Source organism: Ornithodoros turicata, chromosome 7 (assembly GCF_037126465.1).
Source record: "Ornithodoros turicata isolate Travis chromosome 7, ASM3712646v1, whole genome shotgun sequence".
Taxonomy (NCBI): domain Eukaryota; kingdom Metazoa; phylum Arthropoda; class Arachnida; order Ixodida; family Argasidae; genus Ornithodoros; species Ornithodoros turicata.
Window position 1 is genome coordinate 11,957,733 of NC_088207.1, and position 19,362 is coordinate 11,977,094.

The 19,362-nt window shown below is 43.5% G+C and overlaps 1 protein-coding gene across 1 annotated transcript in view; it reads right to left on the reverse strand.

Moving 5' to 3' along the window:
- The window catches only part of LOC135400460 (uncharacterized), a 73,720-nt gene that overhangs the window by 15,001 nt on the left and 39,357 nt on the right, over nt 1-19,362 (reverse strand). The window contains exons 8-9 of the mRNA XM_064632293.1: nt 11,231-11,338; nt 2,735-2,834 (exon numbers count right to left, since the gene is read on the reverse strand). Of these exons, the coding sequence (XP_064488363.1) occupies nt 2,735-2,834; nt 11,231-11,338 (208 nt within the window). The remainder of the gene's footprint in view (nt 1-2,734; nt 2,835-11,230; nt 11,339-19,362) is intronic.

Consider the following 19,362-nt stretch of genomic DNA (forward strand, 5'->3'; position numbering starts at 1 on the left):
CATTAGTGTCCCTACAGTCCAGACCGTGCCCCACCCGGCTTGTTTCTCTTCCTACGGATGAAACAATGCCTGAAACGACACCATTATGGAGCGGTGGAAAGAGTGCAAGCGGCTTCGACGCTATATCTGAAGGATATTCCAGTTGCAGACTTCCAGGGGTGTACGTCGCAGAAACGCTGGCAACGGTGGCGTGTTGATGCAGAAGGATGTTATCTTGAGGAACTTTAGATCATTTTATATGTCTGCCATACTTTTTTGTGAGCGTAGACCCGATACTTTTTGCACATGCCCTGTATAATCATACCACAGGCCGAAAAAAATCACTCCCCTGCCCCCACTCGTTCCTGCCGTCTTCTCCCATCTGCCCACGTCTCTACGTCTCTCATAGCAACTGTTGCTTCAAATTGCTGCACATTAAAAAGAAAACTCACCTATCGTACCGTATGATACTCCTCTGTACGACGTACCGTGCGGGGAGGGGGGGGGGGGTAGGCGGTGACGCAAAGAGCACCCGTGACGCGTACGGTAGTGACACCATTGCCTCAGAACATCTCTCAAGGCTGTTTCAAGAAATGTCAAGTCAGGTCCCTGACGGGGCGGGACGTGGGTCATTTTCTCTCCTTTTTAATTTTTACCCGCGCTCATGCTTCCTTTGTAGTTATGAGAGATGCAAGAAACAAAGGTGAGAAACAGAAATGAAATGGGTGGTGCGCGAGGCTAAAAAAAAGACCACTGAACCACACTAAAATATGCAGTATTGGGGTGGAGAACTTGCAGTAAAAACGGCACAGAAACCGTCCCCAAAGGGTCCCATCAGGATGTCCTCAGTACCTCCCCACCGACGACCTAAGATGTTGCAGTGACAGTCCTGTAGATGTTTAAAGGGACTATGAAATTTCCCGAACCCCTCATTCTTTTCGTTTTTTTTTGGGGGGGGGAGGGAACTAATATGCCACAAATTTTTCCGGGCGAAATCGCTCCACTCTGTGAGAAGCGCGCGCTTCAAGTTTCTCTTCAGCATTCCTCCACTCCCACGCGCGTTCTCCTGTGGATCGAACAACTAAGCGGGCTGTGCTGCTGGCCCTCGTTACATCCCCGATGTTGCGCAATGCCAAGAAATACTCGCTTACTCGCCATCACCAGCTGTGAACGCGGTGGCGCCTACCAGTCGCACCTACAAGGTGTCTGAAGGTTGACCTTGAAGGAATTGCCTCATGAGGAAAGCCGGCGATATTTCGAACAGAGACTGTTCTTCTTCTGGGAAGTAGACGTTCGAAATATCGCCGGCTCTCGTCCTGAGGCAATTCTTTCAAGATCAACCTTCAGAGACATTGTAGGTGCGACTGGTAGGCGCCACCGCGTTCACAGCTGGTGATGGCGAGTGGGCGAGTATTTCTTGGCATTGCGCAACACCGGGGATGTAATGAGGGCCAGCAGCACAGCCGGCATAGTTGTTCGATCCACAGGAGAACGCGCGTGGGAGTGGAGGAATACTGAAGATAAACTTGAAGCGCGCGCTTCTCGCAGAGTGGAGCGATTTCGCACGGAAAAATTTGTGGCATATTAGTTTCTCGGAAGGAAAACCCGCCCCCCCCAAAAAAAAAAAGAAAACGAAAAGAATGAGGGGTTCGGGAAATTACATAGTCCGAATTTCGTAGTTCGAAATATCGCCGGCTCTCGTCCTGAGACAATTAGCTTGATACTTCTTTACCGATTCACTGGATTTCTACTCGTCTACTTTTTTGCCGTACGTTTTTCCCTCAGCTTTTTTTTTTTTTTACAATAGGGTTTTTTACCCTAAGTACCCCAGGTTCCCTCGGGTCGGTTTCGCGGTCGGTCGGTCCGCCACTGTTTTTCAACGTGAGCATGCATTACTTCTTGTCTTCATATTTTAGGTTTTATAGTAGACAGCATATGCAGAAATAAGGAAAGGCGTCCTCGTACTTTGTACGGACGGAATGCCTACGCTGTGTGCTGTCATCGTCATCAGAGGCAGAAAGGAAGTGAATTGCATCACATTGTAGAAAACAAGGCGCGTCAAACGAATGACGCGCAAAAGTATATTGCACGGTCCCACACCTTCTGTCCAGCATTTTAGGCCATATCCTACCAAATCGCGCAAGTTCATCACTTTTTTTCGCTGTTTCTAGACTGCTCTCCTATCTAAAGCAGACAACGATATGCCTACCTCCGCGTTGGCGTCTGATTGGGTCTTAGAATTTTTCAATGACATAACAATGGATAGAGATATCTGGATAGCGATACGTCTAGTATCCGAAAAAAGTGCGTTTCTGTATTAACTGTGCACACGTTATGAAGAGAAGTACTGAACAATAACTTGTAAATAGAATTACGGAGCGTAGAAGAATATTACACCTATACTATGTAGCCGCAGATAGCAGTTCATGCCTCCTTTATGTCACTTTTGTGATAATAAGACGGAGACTAACAATAAAGATTAACAGGAAAGAGTAAAACGCGAATAGACGTGTTGGTCAGTACCCTCCTTTTACTGTGTTTTGTGATGGGATGTTAAGGGATGTTTCGAATTTCGAACTATACCGGACGCCTTAGTAGTCCACTCCCGGTTGCTCTAACGCGTACTCACAGTACAGTATGATCCTCATGACACGACGTCCAAGCCATCGAATGCATTCTTACTTGAGAACAATTTAAAACAGGACCCAAGCAGACGTGCCTCAGTTCAGCACGTGCAATCACTCTGCGGGCTCACCTGAAATGCACATGTGTCGAGTATAGCAGTTTGCATCACGTGAACTCCAGGATTAACGCCCCAGATAGTCCACAATGCCTCGAAGTCATTTTGTTTGTTGCTGAAAGAGATAATGTGTTGTTACACATAAAAGCAATAATCGCTATCATCATATGTGTGTAACATAACTCAATAGAAATGGTTGAATTGTTCTTCCGTCAGTTGTCATTCGGACAAAAGTAGGGGTTATATAAAAATGAAAACGTCTCGTCAAAACTCAGTCTTTCGTGTTCACCCGTGTTTCCTTTTTGGGCGAAATGAGCTTTGTAGAATTAAAGAGCTTCCCAAAGGTGTATCCTTGCAATGGCGAATGTAAACGTCTAAGCACACACTGGGCGCCCAAATGTAAATAAATATACGTCTCTATAAATAACCAAATTCAAATGCAAATATGACGTTAATATTTGAAACGCAGTCGTTGCGTTCTCCACACATGGCGTTGGGGCTCACCCGCCGCAACGCCAAATAACCTGTAGTGAGGTCATGAGAAGTGGTTGTTGGTATGTAATAGCAACGATTTCGTTGCTGTTGCAACACGTCTGACGAGGATGACATCTTCGTGCCACGTGCTACCTTTTAAGCTACGGCGGATACCTCTGTGGGATACACTAAAAAAAGGGTTTCCGCGTCACACGCTTGCACCCAACCACCACCCGGAATGATATGGTTGTCTTTTGTTGTTCGTAGAAAATGGGAATCAGGAAAGGGTGTTCCCACTGCTCGGCAGGCGCTCACAGAACGGGGAACGACGAACGGAGAACGGCGAGAGTGTCCAGCCACACCGACGTTCGCCACACTCTCGCCGTGCACTGACGATAGCGAGACAAGTGTGACTTCCGCATGCCCTACGCAGCGGCGAGAGCGTGGATCGCACAGCACGAAACAAACAACGCCTTCGGAGACGGACCCTGTCGTCTCCTTCACTTTCATTTTTGGTCGGTGTCGTCCGGCGGCCGTCAGTGACTGTGCGCCGGACAGCGGCCTTCCCAGTCACCTCTTCGCGACCTTTTTGCCGTTGCTGATTCTATCACAGGAAAGTATATGCCCGTCCTCTCTGTGTAATAATAACAAGTAATAGTTATTCTGTGCATTTATTTGCCTTGAGCATGTTGTGTGGCTAAAGGACAACTCCGGAGATACTGTAAATTTATTGAAACTGTTCCTATATTCTGAAAGGTCACGTCGAAGTATGCCAGAAATGAGAGTGAGTTTTCCGATAAAGCCCTCTGAATAACAAAAACGCAAAAACTGCATTCCCAAGCAAGCATGGGGGCCGCCAGTTTTATGACGACAGCTGTTCATGGTGTTTAAATCACTGACGTCACCAATATCAATGTAGTTCTTTGCCTTCGCTCCCCCTGTGGTGAACGGGAGAGGCAGATGACAGATGTAAGCCTACCATGTAAATAGCAGTATTTGAACGACATACTATGTTTCGGTCAACATGGCGTGTCTTCCCTCGAACATCAGCCATGCAGTATAGTACCAAATGCATCATGTATACCCTTAGCGTTGCCAGCCATCGATACATGCGGTCCTAATTGACGAGTGGTATGCGTCCACGAACAGTATGTCCATAACTGGTAACTGTGAAGTTGCTGCGCTGTGCTTGAGTATAAAACAAAGTCACATTACTTCGAGAATCTGTAAGTGAAGAATGCATGCCTTAATGCCACTTCCTTCAATAACGAAACCTTCAAAGTGGTTGCGTAAGTGCAATTGCTTGGAATGTTCTTTGCAAAACAACTTGTCTCGACTGATCTTGTTTTCAAACTGATGATGAAATTGTTAATGTATATTGTATCACTATATTGCAAGGTCTCTCATGTAATGTACCATATTTTCTTACTAAGATGGCTAAATAAAGGTTGGTGTCAAAACAGATTTATTCACTTCTTGGATCACACTACAACATTACAAGTTATCTGGAATTTGTTTACGCACGAGTACTGGTATTAACCTGTCATTGAACTTCGTGTGCGAGAACCTCCGGGTGCAGTCTTCAAGCAGGGAACCATGACAGAGAAGACTGCCTACATAGAGACAATAAAGTCCGCGGATGACCGACCCATAGCCCTGGAGTCGTTTCGTATTGTAATGAAATGATGTTGCTGGGTGAATGGAATGGTGAACTCCTTGTATTCCGGTCTCATTCTATAGCTGTCGAAATCATATATGCTCCAGTATGCTCCACACGTGGCGTGAGGTGGCAATAAAGCATAAAGGTTTCTTTCACGTATGTGGCCAGAGCAAGAGGTATATCTTTTCTCTTAAGCTTTTGAAGCAAATTCATGTATCCTTTTGCATACATGTCTCATTGGAAGTCGAAGTCGTCCGTGTAGTGTTGACCACCAACGTCGAGCGCCACTCTTTTGAGCTTGAAATTTTCAAATTTTCAAAATTTTCAACAGGACTCCATTGCCCATCCGATGCTTGATCTCTAAACCTCGAAGAAGGTATGTGGCAAAGAAAAGCATGTGGAAGGTAGAAGTCTTCATTCAATGCCAACGAGCACACCTGGCAAAACCTGCACATGTCCCTTGAGATTGAGCACAATTCGAGAAAACTGCTGTGTGTTTCGGTCTTGTTGGGACCAGAGAATAATCTAAATTCCTTGGTGGCTTGACCAAGTACTACTCTGACGTGAACACTATTGAGAAGGAATTTTTCCTGTTGACAAATGTCACTAAAGATAGCAGGATAAAATTCGCAGTAGATCCCTTGGTACATATATAGGGAGCGGAAAATACTTTTGCTTCAGCTGGGATAGCAGAGTTTTCAGATTCTGCCAATTGATCTGGTTCGTAGAGAGTTGCAGACAGGGTGTAAGTCTTAGTGCAGGAACGGCAGGCATAGTGTTCAAAGTTAGAAACCACTGTAGAATTAAGACAGATGTGGATATGATGAAAGAGAGACGATGCAAATGCTTCTACAGGAATCACGTTGTCTGTTGTCACCGTACTGCCTGCTGTATTCAGTGCAGTGTCGTGATTTTTCCACACAGCTTTGCGTTGAATGTGTACAAAAACTGGATTAGAGGTCAAAGAAGCAGCCACCCAGACCTCTAACATTATATTCGATCACACTGCACGAGGTAGGTGCAGAAATCAGGAAAACTCCACATATTCATATTTTTTCCAGATTGTCGGTGGCACTTGGGAAATGGTAGACATGTTTTCCTCAGGTTAAAAAGTCAACTATTCTTTGTTTCTTCACCAGTCTTACTCACCGATCAATTCTGTTGCGCTTGCTTTTATTACATTCCCTTAATTATCCCTCTGTGTCTCTAAAGCCACTCGTCACTTGTCGAATGGATGATGCGACCAAACCCCTTTATTGGCTCTCCAAATGTTGTTCCTTGTTCCTACGCTGTGTGCCGTCAAGAAGTGTCCGACCTAGGGACGGCGCTACTTGTTCAATCAGTATACGTATAGATCATTACACCAACACCGAGAACAACTTGGTAAAGAGGAGCTGAGTAGTGTGGGAATGGTTTATCTTGTTTACCGCTACCAAAATAAGATATAGAACATATGGTGTCTGTGTCATGTGCACTTTCAATAATGTTGTGTTACTTCTACACGACCAGAACCGCCAATGTAGGGCATAAAATCACCAATCCTTGGCCAGGTCGGTTTCAATGATAGTCATTTCCTTGGCGGTCACATATTTATAGCAAAGATTTGTGATAGAGTGGTTATAACTTCATTCCGACCCTGCACACTAAATGGGAGAAAACTAAGGCGGCCTTAAGTTATATCACCTACAGATTCATTCTCGATGATATCACTGTAAAACAGTGTTGTACATAGCGTGGCGCATAGCGTGGCGCATAGTAGCGCTGCTACTGTATTCGCTACCTTTCAGTAGCGGAGTAGCGATCGCGCTACATTTTAAATTGGGAACAAAAAAGGTATTTCCACCACGAATACGAACAGCGGCGGACTCCTCCTTCGCTGTCGCTACTTTTCATAATATGGAAGACTTGGAACAGAATGACAGAAAAGGTGGGATAACGATGAAGATTAATTTATCCTTGTCATTCCTTTTAGTTACTTGCTAATCAGGCAGATTGATGCGACGATGTTCCTCAATCTCGCTAACTTTTATAAGTGAAAAAAACACAGACTGGTGTTTGAACTCATTACCATTATTAATATTACCATTACCATTCATTACCATTATTACCATTCATATTATTCATATTACCATTACCATTTATATCATTAATATTACCATTACCATTCATTACCATTATTAATATTATTCAAAGCGCTTCGCGCTTTCAAGCGATTGTGATTTGCTCTGCATTTCGTGGTCTACAGACGGGATGGGCTGGCCGCATTTCCTTCCGTCAAAGGACGTATTGTTTGCCTAATAATACGTTTCATGCAAGAATTGGTGTTTTATCAGGTATTCAGTTCTAAGCACGTTGTAAATGCGAACAGTTAGCATAAACAACAACCATGCCTACAGAAACTCAACTGCAGCGTATTCTGTAAGGGTATTGTCCACATAGTATTTATTTCTGATAACTGTCTGTTGTTTAATGCATTTATTGTTCACCAAGGTTTCCAATACTATGTAATACATCCATAATTAACCTTGAGACTGAGGGACACAAACTTACTTCACCAGCTCGTGTGGTTCATTATCGCCTTATACTATGGTGTTTCATAAGCTTGAAGTTACGAGTTGAGGTACCTGGAAGGAGACAAAAGCCCCAATAGTCACGTAACATGCCCTATATTTTGCAATTAAAAAAGAACAAGAAAAGAAGGAAAAGATAGATAAGTGGTACTATTTCAAATAAACTGCTTCTTGGTCTTCTGGTGGAAATCTGCCTTCTTCGTAAAAGAACTGTGTAATTTGCCACCAGGCTCAAACAGCTGAAATGTCTGCATCTAGCTCAAATAGTACGATAACTACAATACACAAGAGCTAACAACTGAAACATCTACACATGCACATTATATGCTACACGTACATAATTTTTATGCATATGCAAGCACAGGATCTATCTATTTTACACTGCTACACAGCTCATCGAACAACTGTATTGGCACCAATGATATCAACAAATAATGGCTGAAGCCGCTACACAGATTTTACAGGATGGTCAGAGCAAGTTGAACTGGCTGAACACAGCAGTACACCGCTGGTATAGTAATGGTTGGTAAGGTTATTTTTGGTAATGTAAAACAAAGCACAGAGTTGTAGCAAGAGCAAAATCTCCTGACGACATGGTGCATCAAACGTAGGTTTCTTTATTTTAGAGGTGAACTGCAGAGCACTTGCTGGAGTCTTTCTGACATGTTACCCCGGTGAAAGACTTTAGCTGCCATACACTTGGGTTGTCCTTGTTTGAGAGAGGGAAAAGAATAACACAGTATGCAACTGCAGTTTCAGTGAACGCAAATGGATCCACCTGAATAATGATTATAAGGTAAGGAACAAACGTCTCCACCTCTTAAAATCAAGCTTATCAGGTGTCAACAAGAAAATGTCCTCCTCAATATCATAATTGTGCACATGATAACGTAAACTGAAATCACATAACAAAAAAAACAAAAAAAACTTGCGAACAATATACAGAGCCCGAATGGTAGGCAAGATAATGCTGCAAAGAAGAGTCTGGAAGGAGGCTTCATAGCATTTGTCTGTTCTGAACAGTGGGTAGCAGTAATCAGGCTGTCTCACCTCATGGGTTTCAGGCCCACCTGAGGAAGTTGCCTGTAAACATGAATAGATACATATGTTCAATATAATATATAAATATTTTGTAAAAGTATTGTTTCTAAGATTATGCTAAGCGAAGTCTATTTTCATCAACAGTGTACCACCTGAGTTTAGTGACTAGGTTCGGTAACTTCTCTTTTGTCTTTTGTTTTACTCTCTCTCTTGCGTGTCGTAAGCAGTCGTAAGGTTCCAAGCCGCGCAGATGAGAATTCCAGCTTGTCTAGGCTGACCTCTCCTTAAATTTCCCATAACGAAAAATAAAGGAAAACCCATTTGCACAATCCTAAGATCTGTGATAGCATTTGGACCACACGGATTGAGAACTTTCTTAGCCCAATAACAAAAAGCACACGCACTTTTGCGCAGTTTAGGTGGATCGTCCTTTCCTGGAGTGGACAGGTATTGTGATGGTACTACACGTTGTTTCAAACTACACTGAGATCGGTATCCAGGACGTTGAAGAGATCCAGCGTCCCCTTCGTAATCACAATCACTGAAGTGTTCGCTACAAATCCGACCACGCATTATGTGTTTACAGCTGTTGCCGCTTGCCTGTATGTAATCCCTGGCTGGAAGTCCACGGTAACGACGTTGAGATCTGTCGGAAGATGTACGGCACAGGACTCACCGCAGTATTCGTGAACGTTGCTGAGAATCTCTCGAGCTTTAGCGCTGATGCCATCCTTAGCGTAGATGGCAACTCCGGCCTTTCGGTTTCCAAAGAGTTTGGATCCAGTTATGTAGGAGAAGCCCTTGATTTGGATGGGCACATCAAGATCCATCGCAGTCTCTGAGAGACTAAAGTCGCAGTTGGGGTCAGAGTCTAAAGATAAGTTAACTTTTGCGCTGTCGTCGTTGTTTTCGTTCAAGCTGGTCCTGTGGTAGGATCTCCTTCCTTCTCGTTTCTTGCTGGTGTCCGCACACCGACACCGCCGTTTTCTTTTGACATGAGCCTTCAAATGTACACGGATTAAAAGCGAAACTGCCTCAGATAGCTTCGTGAACAGTGAAATTTGTTGTTACACCAAAAGTCTCAGAGGGAGATGCCAGATTGAAAATATTGGCATAGATTCTGCCATTGCATTTTAGATTAAAATTCGCAAGGCATGCTAGTCTAAGAGATTGTAACTTTACAATACTGGCTCTGAAGTGTAATTATGAATCACAAGGTGTAGATGAGTGAGGCATTCCCTTTTACGTATGATATATATTAAAATACGCCCTTTTCGTCATTTTACAGCGAAATCACTCCGAGGTTTCGCCAGCGTCGTTCGAAATGTGTTCTTATGTGTTTGCTAAACGTGTTGTGACACTGTGATCAATGTTGTTCACTATCTCATGCACATATTGTACTGTACTGCTGAGTACGGAGAAAAAAAATTCTACGCGTCGCATTTGGCAATATATCGATCCTTGAACGCACATGCGCGTCACTCTCTGACATCAGAAGCGCCAGGTTCACGGCCGTCCCCATGGGTAATGGTAAGCACGTGATATCTCTCGAGCTGCCTGACTGCCTGCTGTGATGTCAGAACAGGATGCATTTCTGTTTTCGCAGTTCCATGCCACGCCATGTGTGCGCCATGTCTCTGACCCCTTTGTTGTAAAACTTTAGCTTCACGTCGGACACACCACCGTCTTTTACGGTTATCTTGAATAAGTGTTGCAACCCCTTTAGACACATATTTCTGTGCATAGCACTTCACTACAAATCGTATATTTCTACAGAGTTTATTGAGGGAAGAATAATAAAGTGGTTGATCAAAATTTTACCTCATACACATCATACGCAATTCATATACTTCGAATCTAACTCGATACATGTTATTTATTTCATAGAATAATTGTATTTGTACTCGAGTTTAAGATTTTTTAAATTGTAGCTCATTTTTGCAACTAGAACTTTCATGAGCATGTGTAGTAGTGATTGTAGCAGAAGTATTTTTGATAACTACTTTTTCGTGTATGATGATGATAATAATATAATAATACTAGATAATAATATGATAATGCTACACTCTAAGAAAAAAGGTAGAATTTCCTACCCACAGTTGCGGCAGGACGGTACTTCTACCATTTTGTGCCAATCCGCACGCGAGTTCTCCCCCGCGGGTACAAGCGGCGGCGTCCCTTTCCCTTGCTCCTCTCTCTCACGTTTGCTCTAAGGGAAACTGGTAGAATTTCCTACCAAAGCAGGTAGAACGACAGATTCTACTCTGTAGTTTGTTTCTACTCTGCAGTTATACCCAAAACGTAAAACCGGTTGGAGTAGAAATGTGGTTGCAATGCAGCTCTACCGAAATGGGTAGAAAATCGTACCTTTTTTTTTCTTAGAGTGTACCGACCCACATTATTTATTTATGAAGCGGCACATGTCTACGCAAGTGCTGTTGGAATCGACACTAAGAACAGACATTAAGCGTATTTCAAATAAGAGTTACAAATTATTTGGCGTCACATGAAGATAAACTGATTTGGGAAACATGTTCATTCAACTGAGGCGCAATGAAGAAACGAAAACTGATAAGAGCTCATATAACACATCGATGTGCCGGCAGTTCTTGTCCTACGTTCGTATAATTCAGCATACGGGAATATTTACACATCATTTCATACTCCGGTTTATATGTCTTGCAATGCACACACTGCATCGGACCACGATCCTGCACCAGCGCCTCCTGCAATTGTTACCATTTGATTAATTTTCGAACAGCTTACCTGTCTTCATAATCAAGCCAGTACGTGAACTCGCTTTTACCAACCCAGAATTGTGTCTGGTAGCCATGTTTGGATACACTCAATTGGGTTTGCATGCCAAATCTTGTCCTGGTGGTTGAAATGAAAAATCATGACCTTAAGAAGCGTTGGCATACACTTGTAAAATGAGGATATTGCTTGAGGATACGCACTTACAGATAACCAACAACGAGAAGAGCAATATCGTACGCCATGGACGCTTCTATGCAAACACACAAGGCAGTGGTTCAGCGAACTCATCCATATCATTCTAGGCTAGTGACTGACTGGGGGACCAGTTCAACAGACTAATTGCGTTCGGGAAAAAGGAGTATTTGAGTGTACCTATGCCAGGCGAACCACGCGAACTACAGCAAACTATGGCACACTCTTTGACTGCTCTGAAGGAGAAACATTCCTGGTAGTGTCGACACTTAGCTTTCGGTGGTAAGCGAGGAAAATAAATTTAAGTTTACCAACCTTACGTCGCATTGCTAGGGGTTTCCATTGTAAACGCTTCATCATTTCTGACACTGGTAGGGCTCGTGTGTAATTAGACATTATAAATCTTGCAGGTGCCCTTTGTATTTGGTTTATTTTGTTTTCCAGACTTGTTGTGTAAGGGTCCCAAACATTACCTGCGTATTCCAAGATTCGAGGCGCTGTTGTGGTGTGTGCTAACGCTTTAGTGTCTCTTGCGCTAAGTTTCAACTTTCCTTATTACCGAAAGCCTCCCTTTTCCTTTATTGCAGATTTCACTACGTGATTACCCCATTTCAATTGTGAGTTAATAACGACTCCCATGTGCCTTATTCTAATATTATTAAGTCTTATTATCATTATTAACCTCATTAAGTCTTATTATCATTATTCAGTTTTTGTCCCTCTATGCCGTAGTCATGTTGTAGTATGGTCATGCCCCAACTAAGACACCATTCCGTAATATTATCGAGGCACTGATTAAGAATCACTTGTTGTTAACTGGTTTCTATGGTACAGCACACCAAACAACCTTCCGCGAACAATATTATTGTGACAGGGGGATGTACGCAGGAAGATGTATCATTGGTAAAACTAAAAACACCGGGGGCCCACTGGACGGACCCCTGGGGAACTCCGAATGTAACTACAGGTTTTCTGGCTCATTTTAATCCAGTAGTTAACGAACCGATTTAATCCAAGCAATACCCAATCTAGTGCAAGCAAAACTTGTAAACATATTCTGATATATTTAGCCTCATGACTAAGACTTTCATGATTTCATCACTGCATCATCAACCCCTGATCCAACAACCCCTGCATTTTGCAGTGTCATGCGGTGCTTTATTACCTCTTTTTGTAGTTATGTTATTTCATGACTATTTTCATGCTGTGTACCATCAATCCATTTTATGAGAATGGCGGTGCTTCAAACAGTGTCATACAGTCTTTTATGACCACCGACGGTCTTTATGACATTCAATGACTATTTTCATGTTATGTGCCATGAATCTGCCATGTGCCATTATGTGCCATGAATTTTATAAGACTACTGCTGCTTCCAAGCAATGTCATGAACTGTTTCACTACCGACGGTCATTACGACATTCCATGACTATTTTCATGTTACGTGCCATGAACCAATTTTATGGGACTAGTGTTGCTTCAAGAAATGTCATGAAGTGTTTTATGACTACCGACGGTCCCTATGACGGTCCTTATGATATGCGTCATGAATCAATTTTAAGGAACTACCGCTGCTTCAAACAGTGTCATACAGCCCTTTATGACTACCGACGGCCATTATGGCACTCCATGACTATTTTCATGATATGTGCCATGAGTCAGTTTTATGGGACTAACGCTGCTTCAAACCGTGTCATACAGCGCTTTATGACATTTCATGACTATTCTCATGATATGTGACGTGAACCGATCTTATGGTGCTACTGCTGCTTGAAGCAGTGTCATACAGTGTTTTATGACTACCAACGGTCACTATGACTCCGTGACTATTCGCATGATATCTGCTATGAACCGATGTTATCTTAATCGATTGGGTCTTAAGTCGACTTTGCGGGATCACAGCTGACTCAAACAAATCACGTGATGATTTATAAGTATGACTCCCCATTTCGACCACTCTTTATTCATCGCACTAAATTCTTAGTACGCTTATGTTCCCTAACTAGGCAAAAAAGTGGAGATCTCCGACTTAACATAACAAAATAACAAGGTTTACTGAGGCGTTTCGTCTGACGTACGGACATCATCAGTGCCAAACTCATGATTATGTTTCCATAGATCAACGACCATAGATCATAGAGGTTCCATTATGTCTTTGATGTACGTACTCAAGCTTATACTTATGCCTATCTTCGCATTCGCATATGTGCGTTCCCCGTTTTAACGATAGTTGGATAATTATTGAGGTGAGGAATGATATAAGTTTGTGTGGTTGTCAATAGATTTTGGGTTTTTGCTCGTTGCGGGCACAAAAAATGTGTGAGTGTGCGTGCGCGTGTGTGCAGCTGGGACCCCACTTGACAAGTAGGTTCCTTGTGTTTGACTTTTAGGGATATTGTCGATATTGCCGTATATTATGCCGACTGCGTGAATTTTTTTGTTTTGAAAAATAAGGTTTATCGCGTTTTCAATATAGTAGGGTGGGCTGCACATGATATATAGGCTTTCTCCAAGCAGCGTGCTTTATTTTCTTGTCGAATCGCTCACGCGTGTAGCACAAATTCAGAAAGCAGAAGAGAATGTGGCTGTGTTTCTCAGTGTTTGTGTTTGCCACGCAAGCTTAATTTCAATGAATATTGTATTATTCTGTTCAATAATTTTCTTTCTTTTTTAAATTCCGTGTTACCGCCGCGAAGCAACTGTAGCTATGAGTGGCGTACACAGATGTAGAGAGATGGAGAAAGGACAGCAGGAAGGAGTGGGGAACAGAGGGACCAATAATTTTCTGATATTGGAAAATTTGTTTTGTCATGCTTGACACTTGGCTATTCGAGCAGAAGTGCGTGTAATTTCTTATTTTTCACGGCTGCTCGTGGTGTCTGTGTTGTGTGTGTGCGTGTGTGAAAAATGTTCGTGAGTGTTGTGTTTGTGCAGCTGGTGACCCCACTTAACCAGTACGTACATTGTGTATGCCTTTTCGTGTGACTCCAGTGATAAATTTATGTACTATTGCGCGAAATGTGGGTTTAAAAAATAAGGGTTGTTGCACTTGCCTCGCAGTGCCTTTCTTGTTGCAATTTTCACCCGTAAAAATTCAGCGTATATGGTACTATGCTGCCCGACTAGAACTGATTTTACCTGTTCGATTTGTGTACCTTTGTCCCGTGCTTACTTTACGCAGGGACACTACAGTTGTGTGCATCGCATTTTGCAATAATTTTCTGCTAGCAGGAATGGTTGCATTTTTCTCAGTTTATCATATTTTGGCTATATGTATATTAGTCATCATTTTGAAGCAATTCGAGCACTAATGCATGCAATTTACTTCAATCATTGCTTTTACACAGAAGATGGCCGCTTTCTACAGCTGAATAGTGTTCTATCATGAGAAGTGGGTTTGTTTGTTTGTTTGTTGGATGTTGTTGGGTGCTTGGTATGTTGAAGTAACCTGTTTGCAGTTATAGGTATTTGTGCAGAAATTCTTATGAAGCACGCCACCTTCAGTGGTATTTGGTAAATGAAATATTTTGGGTGTGAGTCTGCTTCGCTGCATGACAGAACCTGGTAGGCTGAAATGGGAAGAGAGAAAAACCTGGAGCGCTAAATTGGCTAGTAAGGCACGTTTTAAAAGCAAACTCAGAAAGAAAATACTATTTTTGTTTTAATCGTGTGATCTTCCATGAGGTTATTGCTGCGATGGCTGAATTGAGCTACACATTTCTTTAAGCAGAGTGCTTTGTTCATATCGAATAGCTCGCGAATTCCATTTGATCACTAGAAAGAAATGGGTGTGTTTGTTACTTGCCCACTTGTTATTGTTGTATTTTGTGCATTTGCCGTGCTTGTAGCTGTGTTCAAGCTTCGTTTCCCCTGTAATAATTCAGAGTATGTATTATTGATGCTCCTCAATAATTTGCTGACAACAGAAATGGGTATGGTTTGTCAGTTGATGGTTCTTTTTTAGCATGTGTTTAATTTTTGACGTCTTAAATATTTTGCTATTTGAGCAGAAATGTGGGTATCTGAGGGTTTAATGCTGAGGGTATAAATTCCTGCGTGAGATGAACTTACGTTTCATTGCAGTTTGTTCCATTTAAGTAATATTACTGAAATTCCGCAGCCACTGTGGGCAAAAAAGGGTGGTTGTGTGCCTGCTCATGAAAGCAACTTCCGAATCGGAATGGCATGTGATGAGAGCGAACTTTGAGCTCAGGTGCAGCACTGGCGTAGGCGAAGGAAGCATTACATAAAGCCAAGGGCAAGCTGCGACCGACGAGCGCGAACGGTAGGCGATCCTCCCGCAGCGGCGGAGCGAACTGCGCAGTGTGGATGCAACGCCGTTCGCCAGCTTGCCAACGCACGTTTAGTTGGAGTTTCATAATGGTGTTCAGTGGAGCGACAGCCCCATGAATGTTGCCTGTCCTGAAGCGTGCCTAGACAGAGTCAACTGAATATTAAATTCGTAATGAGTATGTTCCTGTTTAAATTTATGCGCGCTAGAAAGGTGCGCGTGTGACGAAGTGCTGTTACGGACGGGCTTTGCCTTCCAGTTTCCATATCGATGCCCACACCAGCTTACAGATGGGGATATTTTTGTGTGTAAAAATAGCCTTCTTATCGGCCTTGAGCGCCGTGTCACAATTATTTTTTTGTCGTGCTTGGTTACCGTCAGTGTATTCTGTTGGATTACAATTATTTGGTGTAGTGCGGAATTCCTCAGACCAATCCGGTTGCTCATGGACACCGTAAAGTTTGATCTGAATTGAAAGATAAAAAGTGGGGGCCTCATAGAATGAGTGCAACGTGTAACAATACATTTGAGGATCGTGGACAATAAGAGCTAGTACAGAGTCATTCGAATGGTAATACAGTCGACCCCCGTTTATCCGGACTTCATTGATCCGGATCCCGCGGTATCCGGACAAAGGGCACGGGAACGGATTTTCCTCCATGTATTTTGTTCTCGTTCATCCGGACTTCAGCTTCCGGACTGGGACAAGAATTCCAGGGAACGAAAGTCGAAAATTCTTGTAATCCAGCTTCAGTTATCCGGACTACCGTGAGTAAGAGGAGACGCTGACCCCGCTTCGTCACCCTTTTCGCTGTGTTGGGGTTATTCCCGTCACACGTTAGGGACCTACATTCCTCCGTGGGGGGGGGGGGGGGGGGAGGCAACCGTGCACGATGCACGATGCCCCTTTTCTATTTGTGTGCGTTGGGTCACGTTGACCAGTCGAGTCATTTGGAAATATCTCGAGCAACTGTCCGGTTCTAGGGGGGAAAACTCCAACCCGACGGCCTGCTGCTTACGGCCCGTTGGACGATGAAGACATTCCCCTAGCTGAGCTGCGATCCCTGATGCAAAGGCTCACTGCGACTGCCGTAGATTTCTGACTACGTTGACGTTGATAAGGATGATGAGGCGTGTGTAACTATGACTGATGACGATGTGAGTGCTGCTGTTGCCTCCGATGATGTGCAACAAGACGGTGCCGATGACGCCAGTGAGAAACAAGGCTCCGACATTGACACTTTGCGTCCGCACTGACATTCTTCGAGCAGCGCAACAGCGTGGCTCAACTCTATGCAATTAGCAAAAGTTTGCAGGAATCGAGTGCCTACACTACTATGTAACAGCTGTAATGGACGAGATTTGTGTTTTAATTAAACCTTGCTCTGTAAGACGTTTCTATTCGGTCGTTTCATTTATCCGGATGCCCCCGTATCCGGACGATTTCGCCGCGAACGGCACCGTCCGGATAAACGGGGTCGACTGCAATAGGTGTTAACAGTTTTCATCGTTTTTCATTTAAACAAATAACGACAGGTCTGCAATTGTGTGAGGTGCAAGCGTGATCGCCCCCTTTAGCACTACAGTGACAGTTCTCAAGGAGCTGCATATTGCATACATTGAACGCTGTCAACAGTGATCATATGTGTTGCTATGTTGTGTGTGCGTAGTAGTTTCGTAGCCAGCAGGAACTTGTAGGTATTCGTGTTTGTTTGTTTCATTATTATATTGTACAGTGTGATGTCTAAGTCCATGAACTACTCTCCGGTGGAAACCATACAGCATTGTAACACCTTTATTCCTACATAACTAGCTGGAGATATGTGACGGATGTGATACAAGTTTTCTTCAGGTGTGAGATCTAATCTGTATCCTGCTACAACGGCAAAGCACTAGGAAAATCGATAGCACAATGAACGAAATCGCCCAAAAACATATCTGGCAGTGCAGCGTAATGACGATTTTCACAGGCTGGCTTTTTGATGGAGGCTTGTCCAGCATTCGTGGGTAGATTTCTCGACCGCACAATATTTCGTTCCTGAAAACAGCATTTCGGATCTGGACGGGAAACCAAGAGCACCATATTGTTGCTGTTTTCTGTCCACCAAGTACTACCTTACCCTTTTATTTCATTCCGACGTACGTTTCGGCGAAATGCTCCGAATGTGCCTCATGGTGCACCAATTTTTCTGGCGCTTGCTTTCCGTTTCGCAGCTTGATTATCAAGCTAATCATTATATTATAAACTTTTTTCATGTTTCGGCTAGTTCTGGAAGTTCATTCCAAGTCTAGCTGACGATGATTTGCAATTAAAAACAGCGCAATACCGTATAAACACGACCAAACGCGGTCACTACTGCAGACACGCATCCCGTTGATTCCACACTACCGGCGGATCACATGACTTTCAAAGCGCCCCCTGTAGGTCACGCTCTCTGCCAATATAAGTGGGGAGGATGTGTAAAGAGGCAGCAGTCTCCGCATCGCTTCGAGAATGTGCGGAGCTCGCTTCGAAAAATAAGTATTTTTCATCTACGCTCTGTGGTGCAAGTTTTCTTAATGTTCCTTCCGTTTTCAGTGCCTAGATGAGTGTGCTCCTTTTTTGATCCTCATAATATTGGGGATGATGAGCCATTGAAAGAGAATTCACCATCTTCTCCGCATATTTCAACTGGTACATTGTGTGGTCACGTCGAGCGATCACATCCCCTATGAGGACATGTCCTTCCTGTCATTCTTTCAAACTCATGGCGCATCTCGAGGTATCCTCAAAGCGCTCGTGCTATTGCCATCTGTTCACGATCAGGGAGTAGAGGATCTGCGACAATGTTTAATGAATTACATCCACAATATGATTGCTATTTTGCGAGCGCAAAGGATACCCTTTAGGTTCTGCATTTGTTCTGACGTTCTAATGATGAAAGACAATCGATGGGATATAACAGCGCGCATTGCTCATTTTATGGCGTTTCCTCGCAAAGTCCACAGTGACGGACCTATCGAAAATACTTTGATGAACGTGATTCAGGAGTCCGACGGGCGCGTTGAAAATTATCAGCACGAGGGCAGCGGGTTTGTGTCCACTGACGTCCAAAAGGTTCAAATATGCATTTCCGCTCTGAAAACTAAAAAAAACCGGGTGGAATGGGGTATTTCCAACTAATTTGGCTAATCGTAGGAACGTCCTAACCAATGTCCCTCTACTAGAGCGTAAGAAGGGCGAGTGCTCGCGCGCCCTCTTGCACCCGAAGGAAAGGAACCGATGAAAAACATACGAAAATTATGCAACAGACTACCGGTGGCCTAGTCACTTCCCTGTTTCATTCGCTGGTCTGGACAAGTTCAAAGAGAAAAGTTGGATATCCATGTATGTCGATCTGGGAGTGCACGTGTCACGGCCCCCAAAAATTGGAAAGCGAAAAGAAGGTTCACTTATTGGAGGTTGATGAGCATTTTTTTCGGAATTAAGTCCCTCGAGCTTTTGTTGACGAGAAAGAACACGCGTTTCGTATGCGAAGGTTGCACTCAATCTTTTAAGGAGCATGACGAAACATCGACGCCTGTGTGCGGACGTGAACGAAATCCTATCGGAATTTTTCGAACCCGGAGAAAATTTTGTAGAATTTACCAAAAACATAGTACATGCAGCAGTACAACT